The following is an 11,568-nucleotide window of genomic DNA, read 5'->3' on the forward strand; positions in this document are numbered from 1 at the left end:
TTTGTCTGTTCAGTTGATGTGTATGGATTTGTCCTGCATTTATCTCAGTGTGCAGACATGTGGGGTGTGTTACTGTATATACAGACCTCTGAATGTGTATTTATCCTTTTGTTGTATAATATGCTTTGATTCTGTGCTTTCCATCTTGTAGCGCAGTGGTCCCCAACCCCGGGCCGTGGACTGGTACCGGTCTGTGGATCAAATGGTACCGGGCTGCCCAATAAAATTATTTCCATTTTATTTACTGTGGCGTATTTCTCTCGGTTTGTGCGACTTTCCATGGACGAGAGCTGAGAGACATCACCTAAAGCCGCACCAATACCACGCATGCGCAAAATATCGTGACATCAGGGCGGTTTTAGGTGACGTCTGGAGCTGAGCGGCTGCAAGCGGCAGTGGCGTTGTAGCTTTGGTGGAGAGAAGGTGTGTATCGCTCTTCTCTCTGTTCACTGGTACTTTCTGTCAGGACTCTGCCTGGACTTTGGCCATGTGCCTTTTGTTTGTGTTGTGTTCACGTGTCTGCCCTGCCCTTGTTTTTTCCGCCCCGCCTCTGCACACCTGTCCCTCATGTGTCATGATTATTTGTATTATTTAGTTGAGCCGCGTTGCCTTGTGCAGCGCGGAATCCTCTTGTCTTATTGTCTTCATGTCTGGTTTTGTCTGTGTCCTGTTTCGTGTTTTTTAAGTTATTAAAATCCCTGTTTTTGTTAAGCTGTCCTGCATTTGGGTCCGTTTTTATCCCGCGTCGCTGACACTTTCTCATGTTTAACAGTGCTTAGTGTACTGTAGGTGTATATTGTGTTTGCTCAAATTTAACCCACAAATTAACAAAAATGAGTACGAAACAGACATCGTTAGAAAGTTTCCTTGGGAAAGGAACTTAAATCACTTAAATCCCTATTGCCATTTCCGACATCCTATCTGTGTGAAGCGGGGTTTTCTGCAGTGACAGCAACCAAAACAAAACAACGGAATAAACTGGACATAAGCAACACACTTCGGGTGTCATTGTCTCCTATTACCCCCAGATGGAACCGTCTCGTTGCAAAGAAACAAGCTCGGGGTTCTCATTGATTTAGCGTTCTAGTGAGTTAAAATGTTTTATCATTTTGTATTCATTTTTTGGTGCAACTGTATTTTATTTTGATGGCATGTTTAAATACAATTAAATTAAAATTATTAAATCAAAACAATCTAAAATATAAACAATCAACGTCCCCCCCTCAGTGGGCCGCGGTAAAATGATCAAACGTTGACCGGTCCGCTGCGATAAAAAGGTTGGGACCACGGTTGTAGAGTCACTACTGTATGTGACTTCAGTTTCGAAAGGAGCTGATGGTTTACCTGCTTTGTTTTATACTTATTCAATAAAGGAACATAATGTTACACTTTGTGTTTTTATATTTATATGGAAAGTGTATTTTATATGACAGAGTATTAGGGCCACACTGAGGAAGAAGGAAAAAGTCATATATTTATGAGGCTGGTTCTTTCTGCAGAAAAGATGCATATTCTTTTTACAGTCCTGATACTTATGACAATGTGATGCTGATGTGCCAAAAGATTAAGTATGTCCTTGTTTGTGAAACCATACTGAAGAACAATTCCATGAAATGCCCCACAGCTGTCATTTTACACGCGTAAAGTGTCTGAGTCAGAAGAAAACAGAAGAAACACCAGTATAACACCTACTTTACAACACTGAGAAGAAGCAGCGTCATCTGAAAAGAGTAACATCGACACACACAAATGTGAACACAAATGTTAATGAAATTAATAAACTAAGTGAGAGAGGTAAATGTCACACTTTCGATAGTAGTCGGCTATACAGTATTACATACTGACTACGGCCCCAGACTGACATACACACACACACAAAGGTCTGACTTCAAAGGACGATTCAAATAGGCAAGGTGGAAGCTCCTGTGAAGATGAGGAGCCTTGTTAACTACAGTATCACCCTAGAATCCTAGGGACCACTGGCATCTTCATGATCTGCCTGTTAATAAAAGAGAATTCAGAAAAAACTCCAGAAAATCCCACTTCTATTAGAACCCGCAGAGATGTGTAGGAAAACACTTACTGGAAACTCACCAATTACACTGTCAAACTGATCACAAATGAGTCCTGTTATGTGTGCATGATGGTCCCCACATCTGCAAGCAAACACACAATGATTCCCATGAAAAGTAATGGTAGTGAACTGAAGGCCATAGCCCAATACTGTAAAAGTTCTTACTGCATGTTTAAGCAGGATGCGTATGGAGTGTCGAATGGTACCCATTTAAGTCTAGTGATAAATTCACCAGCCTCCCTATGGTGTGAAGACAGAGGACCTGGGAGGACTGGTTTAACTAATGCCACTATACAGTATGTCTACGGACTCTAATGAGTGTGTTGAAACGAACACCCAAGGTAAATCAAACGAGAATTAACACATTCATTGCACAGCCTTCTCCTAAATTAAACTACACACACTGTTTTGTAGGAACAGGAAACATACCATTAGGTAATATCGCCAGCCAGAGATGCACTCACTTATATTACCCCTATTCAGATGACGGGACCTGCCCACAGGCAGAGTGTTCCTTTATTCATCCATCTGAAACCGGAACACTACTCAGGGCTGACGATTGGTATTGGGTCTGTCGTAAAAATGTGTATTTGGCCTTACCCCGTAACTGGGGGGGAGTACCGTCCTCCTCTAAAACAACGGGTTACAATATTATTAAAAGACTTCATTCTCAAAGTCTGTGAATATTCTTTTTTTTCCTCTGTGGCCCTAATATTCTAGCATTTTATATATAGCCTTATAGTCTATGGGAAACTGTAAATTATCTAATGATAGCAACATCATCTAAAAATCATCATTTATCCAAAATGATTGAAATTAATGATCACAAATGTTTAAATAATGACAGTGGGTCTAGTTATATGTGATAATGTATAGTGGGCAGTGGAATAACTATTGGTTTCCGTTTGTGGTGACTGCTGACTGACATAAGGGATGAGATTAAATAGATCCTAGAACTTAGCCTGGTCTGGAGCAGGCTAGCTCCACAGAATAAATCTCCATGGTAATTTATACCATAACATCCTACCGCCCCCTAATCCAGCTTTAGTGCAACCGGATCACGGATAAATTGAGCCAGGATCACCAAGATATCCCTGTCTTAATCCCTTATCCTAGTTTTGTGCAATAGGCCCCAGGTTAGGTTCACAGAGTAAGTTACTATGGTAACTGACTCTGAGTATAAGTTACCTCTTTTTCAGAAACGGACTTGACTTAACCTGCTTTCTCGGCTTTAACATACCTCCCTTTCTGAAACGGAAAATCCAGAGTTTCCCTCATTTCAGGGTTAACATACTCAGAGATTTCACTTAACCTGCTTTCTGAAACAGGCCAAGGGTCTCCCGATTTTTGAAAGCCAACATTGACATTTGAAATCACCAAAACAAACACGCCCCTAACCCAAATGGGTCCCAACCCTGTATCGATAGCTCCGCCCACACATACATACGTAACCCAGACAACTAATGGAAAGAAATGTGTCTTTATCATAGCTGAAGGGAAGAACAATACGATTGCAAATAAACAAACAAGCAAAAATGACACACAAGCATAATCATGTAAAGGACAAAGGCATATATTAGTTCTGTGTAACAAAGCAAAACCAACGTTACTCACCTATCGAGAAGGAAAAAAGCGCCTCAGTGTCTTAAGTAAAGTTGGCCACATATTCACAGATTGGATTGAATTAATACTTGGTGACAGGAAATTGTCCAAGAAAGGAGAACGGATAAATAACATGAACTGATTTACATGTGGACTTTATATATCTCCAAAACACACAAAGGTTAAAGAAACATAAATGGAAATTATTCATATTTAAGAGACATTTATAATTTGGTGGGAGTGTATCAGACGTATTTGAATATTTTCTTTATTATAAATTTCATTTGTTTAAATAACATTTTGGCATATTTTGAGTTTTTGGATGTTGTTCAATTTTGATATAAATGCGGGACTCTTATTTTGAAAAGCGGCCGCATCCATTGCAGTCACGGATCACGGTTGTGAAAAGCATCACAGCACTATGGTTCTCAGCTCTAAAGTTTTATATTTTTGTTAACACCCCCCTAAAGGGCATAAGCTCTTACTGTGATCTGTTGGAGTTAAGGATCAATAAAACTTCATTAAGACCATCAGTAAAGTTTTGGTCATCATTAGGATGGGGTCAGCTACACTTTATAATTTGTATTTATTTGCATAGATATTCATTCATTCATTCATTCATTTTCTACTGCTTATCCGAACTACCTCGGGTCACGGGGAGCCTGTGCCTATCTCAGGCGTCATCGGGCATCAAGGCAGGATACACCCTGGACGGAGTGCCAACCCATCGCAGGGCACACACACACTCTCATTCACTCACGCAATCACACACTAGGGACAATTTTTCCAGAGATGCCAATCAACCTACCATGCATGTCTTTGGACCGGGGGAGGAAACCGGAGTACCTGGAGGAAACCCCCGAGGCACGGGGAGAACATGCAAACTCCACACACACAAGGTGGAGGCGGGAATCGAACCCCCAACCCTGGAGGTGTGAGGCGAACGTGCTAACCACTAAGCCACCGTGCCCCCCTTGCATAGATATATAAAAGTGAAATGTTTTGTTTGCTATTTTAATTTATAAGTATATTAATTTATTTCACTGACACTGAAAGGCAGAAAAACGAATCAGAATCAGAATCAGGTTTATTGGCCAAGGGTGTTGACACACACAAGGAACTTTAACATAACATTATACTACACAGGACAGGACAATACAGACTGTGGTAAGCTCTGGGTGAAACTCGAACACACTTACACTTACAAACTTATCTGGATGTGAGAAACTGTGAATGATACAGTTATTGAGCTGAAAGCTGAGAGAAAGATCAGTGAAATTCTGTGTTTATTACAATCTCATGATGATGAGAATGTTTACATGTGTTTTAAATCACAGACTAAATGTTTTAGTGTCATTCATTAGGTTTAACACTGCGGACAGACATAGGTGAGTTAAACAGACTAATCAGTAAAACCTCATACTGTTACATGTGTGGACTGAATGATGTGATTTACTGTAAAGGTTAAAAACACAGGAGGAAGTAAATGGCTGAATCTTCATCACAAACAGAAGGCAGAAAAAGGGGGAACAGGGAAGAACCAGAATTATGTAAGTTATACAGTTTATGCATGATTAGTTTTCTGTATGTTTTAATGAAGTACTGTCACTATTATAATCTATATTGTTATAAAATGATCTCAGTGAATGGCTTAATTGTCTTAACTGCCTTATGTAACAAGTATAAGAGTTGTGTTATAATACACAAACATCTTAGAAAGACATTTATTTACACTGATCCTGTAACTATGGAGGATTTATATTACTTTATTAGTTATAAATTCAATATGTAATTCAATAAAGAATATTTAATGAAATGTAAGAAATAAATAAGACCTCATTAGAATTATATTATTTATTATTGTTTTATTTTCTTTATAGTTTGTATTTATTTGCATAGATATATAAAAGTGAAATGTTTTGTTTGCTATTTTAATATGTGGATATTAATTTATTTCACTGACACTGAAAGGCAGAAAAATGAATCAGAATCAGAATCAGGTTTATTGGCCAAGGGTGTTGACACACACAGGGAACTTGGTTCCAGCTGTTTGTGACTCTCAAAAGTACAGACATAACATTATACTACACAAGACAGGACAATACAGACTGTACAAGAAAATGCAGACAATGTGATACAATATAGACAGTATGAGTATTAAATATAATACAGAATATATGACTGGTCAGTTATGTACATAAAGTGGGAGAAGTGCACGGTAGTGCTAATAACAATATGCAGCAGCAGTAGTGTGTGTAACATACACAGATAATGTGATGACTGACAGTTCTGATAATGCAGTACTTGTAGATATGAAGCGGGGAATATAATTATGGTGAGTTGGTAATCAGGGTGATTGATTCAAATTTAAATTATTAAAAAAAAAAAAAACCTTGAAAATAAGCATCATGAAAAACTCCCTGAAAACTGTCTCTATGTAACTGAGCTAAATGTCTGTAGAAACTAAACATAAAATATACAAATAATAACAAATACATAGAAACTGTTAAAGAAAGATGTAAAATAGTTACTAGAGATGAGCCGGATACTCGGCTGAAACGAGTATCCGGTGTGACCCATCGTATGTTGTGACCTTAGAGGGCGCTGTTGCTAAAATGCAGCTTAAAATAGGTCGTTCGCTACGCAAACAGCGTAAATGCAAAATCTTGCGTAAATCTTTGTTGCGAGAACGCGCCAAGCGCCGTGCACGTTACATTCAACGCGCGTGAACAATAGTGCCGTCGTGCTGCAAAGAAACACTAAAGACTAAAGACTCATTTCCATGAACTAAAGACTCATTTACAGTACTTAAAAAAACAAAGCTATTCAAATGCTTTTGCATTCTCTGTTTTCATGACTGCTTTTTTTTTTTTAACTACCCTGAAAGTCATTTATTAATTAAGGCTAAAAAAAAGTATTCAGATGCGGATGCTTTAGACTGTTAATTATAAATATTAATTATAATTAAATAATTAATTATATGAATTAAATATATAACAACAATAAGTTTATTATTATTATTATTATTATTATTATTATTATTATTATTATTATTCCAAATTTGAATTAAACAAATTTGAAAACATTTGAATTATTGTTATTCAATAAGTGCAGAATAAAATACTGGAATTCGTTATTGTTCTCCATATTCACTCTGGTGATGCCTAACACCCTCTATATTATATCCTGAAAAAGATTTGGGTCTCATGTCAACAGAAACAAACTTATAGCACAGTCACCAAATATAATAAGGCCCTATTACAGGTTATCAGAATCCGTTACCTCCCTCTATTTCACATGCAATGCATTGAATGTTCTCCATATTCACTCTGGTGATACTGAACACCCTCTATATTATATAATGAAAAAGATTTGGGTCTCATGTCAACAGAAACAAACTTATAGCACGGTCACCAAATATGATAAGGCCCTATTACAGGTTACTGGAGAACATTCAATTCAGTTTGGTGTGTAATAGAGGGAGGTAATGGATTCTGATAACCTGTAATAGGGCCTTATCATATTGTCAGGGATCTGCGCGGACTTTAGGACACGTGCTAATGTTTTTATTATTGTCACGTGTCTGCCCCGCCTTCGTCTGCTCCTCCCTGTCTCCTCACCTGTTTCCCATCCTGTGATTGTCTGTGTGTGTATATGTGTGTTGCCATTGGCAACGCGGATTCATTAATTTATTTAGTTTAGTTAAGTAACGTTAGTTCCCCGTGTCGTGTGGATGTCTGTTTGTTTCCCTTGTGTATTAAACCCCTATAATTTGAAGCTATCCTGCCTACGGGTCTGTCTTCCTTCCCACCGTATCCGGGGGCCTGACAGAATGAATCCGCCTTAAGACCCAGCAGACCCAGCAGGATAGCTTCCAGCTCGGACCGGCCTTTTTTTTTCTATTTTTTCCTTTTTTTTCCGGGGAAGGACGCCGCTCCGTTTCCGGTTTCTCCCGAGGAGGACGTCACTTCACTTCCCCCCTGGACTGTTCCGTCAGTCCTTCCGGGCCTGAGTCCAGTGACATCACTCCGCATCTTCCGGTGAAGGACGCCGCTCCGTTTCCGGTAAAAATCCCGAGGAGGACGTCGCTTCACCACGTTCGCGGAGGATGTCGTCATCCTGGTTGGCCCCCTTTTTTTTTTTTTTTGTTTGGCGCCCCGCGGCATCGCCCCGCATGTTCCGGTGAAGGACGCCGCTCCGTTTCCGGTAAAAATCCGGAGGAGGACGTCGCTTCACTTTTTCCGCGGGGGGTGCTGCAGGTCCGAGGCGGAGGATCCTTCCCCCCTGGACTGTTCCGTCAGTCCTTCCGGGCCTGAGTCCAGTGACATCCCCGTGTCGTGTGGATGTCTCTTTGTTTCCCTTGTGTATTAAACCCCTATCATTTGAAGCTATCCTGCCTACGGGTCTGTCTTCCTTCCCACCGTATCCGGGGGCCTGACACATATTTGGTGACCGTGCTATAAGTTTGTTTCTGTTGACATGAGACCCAAATCTTTTTCATTATATAATTTAGAGGGTGTTAGGCATCACAGTATTTACCAATATAATTATACTGGTATAATTCCAGTATTTTATTCAGCACTTTACTACTTTATTACCGAATAACAATAATTCAAATGTTTTCCAAATTCTTCTATTTGGAATAATAATAACAACCTTATTGTTGTTTTATATATATATGTACATGTATGTATGTATGTATGTATGTGTATATATATATATATATATATATATATATATATATATATATATATATATATATATATGTGTGTGTATATGTACATGTGTGTGTGTATATATAATATACACACACACTTTCATTCACAATGCTAACATAATGAATAAAATATATACGTGTATATATATACGTATATATATATATATATATATATTTATTTTATTCATTATGTTAGCATTGTGAATGAAAGTGTGTGTGTATGTGTGTGTATATATATATATATATATATATATATATATACACATGTACATATATATACACACACAAACAATTAACAGTCTAAAGCATACGCATCTGACTACATTTTATTATCTTTAATTAATAACTTTCAGGGTAGTTAAAAAATCTTTAGTTCATGACGCATGCAACTGTTTCTTTGCAGCACGTGCGTTGAATGTAACGTACACGGCGCTTGGCGCGTTCTCACAACAAAGATTTATGCAAGATTTTGCATTTACGCTGTTTGCGTAGCGAACTTCTCTAGATGACCTATTTTAAGCTGCATTTTAGCAACAGCGCCCTCTATGGTCACAACATACGATGGGTCACAGATTTCGGTGTCACACCTGTACGGATAAAGCATTTCTGCCGAGTACGAGTATTATAAGAGTAATACGAGTCAATATCTGTGCTTGGATTGAATGAAAATCATCATTGGCTAGCTGATTGTGTCAGCATTCTGTGATAGGCTAGTCACAGCGTTCCTCCATTACACACATACAGATCTATTGTGTTGCTGTGTCTCGCTCTGCTCACTCACAGTCACACACAGAACAGCTCTCTGTCTCTCCCTCAGCGGGTCTTTTCCGTTAACGTTTAGGGTTTCTTCAGCTTTTTACTTCGAGTTGCAATGTTAATAATACGTACTTACTAACCAATCGAGTTCTGGTAAACGTGGGTTCGTTCAGACGTGGTGCTTGCTTGGTAGAATGCGACTCGCATTGCATCTCTGCCTGTCGGAGATTTTTTTTCTTTTTTAAATCTTCAGCTGTCTCTAACCAGTAACCAGACACTGAGTGTCTGACACGTTTTTGCTGTATTTCATAAAAACATAAAGTTAGTAAGCTAGTGTTATAAATATTACAAATTAATTATTAAGCTACACACACACACACTCACACACACACCTGGTGTGGAAAAAAAAAAAAAAAAAAGAACCAAAAAAATAAAAAAATCACACTGATCATAAAAAAAATAAAAGTTAAAAAAGAAAGTTATGTTGTTCATTACATTTTACTTCATAATTGCACTGCATTGTTTTGTTTTCATTGTTGCAAAACTTGTTCTGTAATATAGTTTGTTTGCTATCGTATAATTCATATGGTTAACAGATACAGATACAGATAATGCTGTACTCGCTCATCCCTAATAGTTACTAAATAATATATTTAGCAAAATCTGTGACTGATTATTGTTGTGGAAGTTTTTGAGAAAATAAAAATAGCACACTGTTCAGAACGAGCATGAGTAAAAAGGTTCACAATGTATTTGTGCTGCTGCACAGCAGGACCCAGCGCTCCTCGTGTATCATGAGAGAGGAAGGGCCTAGAACATTTATTACACTGAGGTTATATAGGAATGATTTATTGGCAGTCAACAGAAGAAAGGAAAACATCAGCAATCATTGGCTAGATGCACAACGCTCGATCATCTACTGATCAGGATCTTACCAAGGTCTGCCTAAGTTGTTTATGAGTTGTTTATGGGGATGGAGGGATGAGTAACAGAATAAAAGATGGTGTGTGTCAACTGTGAGGATCAACAAATCAACCCCAATCCTGTCACAAAAAAGAATGTCACTATACAACCAAGTCAAAATGAACAAAGATCATTTATTCCCAAACATGAAGTGCAGGAGGGTTTGAAGACTTCAAGAGGGGGATCAGGACAAAACAATAAGCAGAACCCATCTAACTCATTTAGGGAGAAACTAAATAAGCTACAAAAGAAAATAAAAAACAAAGATTACAACACAATACACAATACACTAACTCCATTACTAACATAAACAGGAGAAAACGAGATCCAAAAGAAATGGCACCCCTTCCCTACTAACCCCTCTCCAAATTAACAATAGAACTGAACAAATAAAGAATGAAAAAGTGTAACAAATATTAACTTACAACCAAAAGAAAAACTTCCTGTTACAGAGATGTCAATTCCAACAACAGAAAGAATAACAAAATATCAAACAAACTCAATCAAAGTACAATCACTAAACAGTAAATACAAACTTCTGGGAGAGATTTAAAGCGCCTGTCAAAAACAGCTCACTCTCTCACACAACTAACCACACCAGCACCCACCCAACCACCCACACACAACTAGCAGGACAATGCTGTTTAAATAAACTCTGCATCCTCTCATCATCCAAACAGAGCTGATGTTCAATCAGTGATGTCAGATGGCAACCATTTTTCACTGAAATATTCATAAATCTATTCTACAAAAATAACATTTTTACACTAACAATAACTGACACCCCAACAAGTGCCTTTACACAGTTTAGGAAAACTTGTAGACATTCTGGTCTGTGATTTTCACACCTAAACTACAGATGCAGTTTACTCTATTTACACCATTTATCAACAATGTGTAACATTTTCTTTTCTAGTTTCTCATGACTCCAGGAGTCTCCTGTCTAAAGATCTGCTGCTGTGTCCGATCTGTGTGGATGTGCTCACTGATCCAGTCACCACTCCGTGTGGACACAACCTCTGTAAGAGCTGCCTTACACAGTGCTGGGACATGAATCAACACTGTCGCTGTCCATTATGTAACAAGAAATTCACCAAGAGACCTGAACTGAAGATTAATACAACACTGAGAGAGGTTGCAGATCGATTCAAGAAGAAAAGTGGTTCTGACAAACCTGAGGTTCTTTGTGATGCCTGCAGTGGAGAGAAACTGAAGGCCCTAAAATCCTGTCTGGATTGTGGACTGAGTTTCTGTAAAATTCATTTAGAGCCACATTATCATGTTCCAAAACTTAAGAAACACAAACTAATAAACCCTGTGGAGAACCTGGAGGCCAACATATGCCAGAAACATGAGAGAGCTCTGGAGCTGTTCTGTAGAGATGATCAGAAGTGTGTGTGTCAGTTCTGTATTGAGACAGATCACAAGAATCACGACACTGTTCCTATAGAGGAGG

The 11,568-nt window shown here is 38.4% G+C and overlaps 1 protein-coding gene across 1 annotated transcript in view; it reads left to right on the top strand.

The window, feature by feature from the left end:
- The first annotated feature begins 5,162 nt into the window (after positions 1–5,162).
- The window catches only part of LOC132859441 (zinc-binding protein A33-like), a 13,088-nt gene continuing 6,682 nt past the window's right edge, over positions 5,163–11,568 (top strand). The window contains exons 1-2 of the mRNA XM_060890187.1: positions 5,163–5,226; positions 11,029–11,503. Of these exons, the coding sequence (XP_060746170.1) occupies positions 5,163–5,226; positions 11,029–11,503 (539 nt within the window). The remainder of the gene's footprint in view (positions 5,227–11,028; positions 11,504–11,568) is intronic.

The sequence above is a fragment of the Tachysurus vachellii genome, chromosome 16 (assembly GCF_030014155.1).
Source record: "Tachysurus vachellii isolate PV-2020 chromosome 16, HZAU_Pvac_v1, whole genome shotgun sequence".
NCBI classification, from domain to species: Eukaryota; Metazoa; Chordata; class Actinopteri; order Siluriformes; family Bagridae; genus Tachysurus; species Tachysurus vachellii.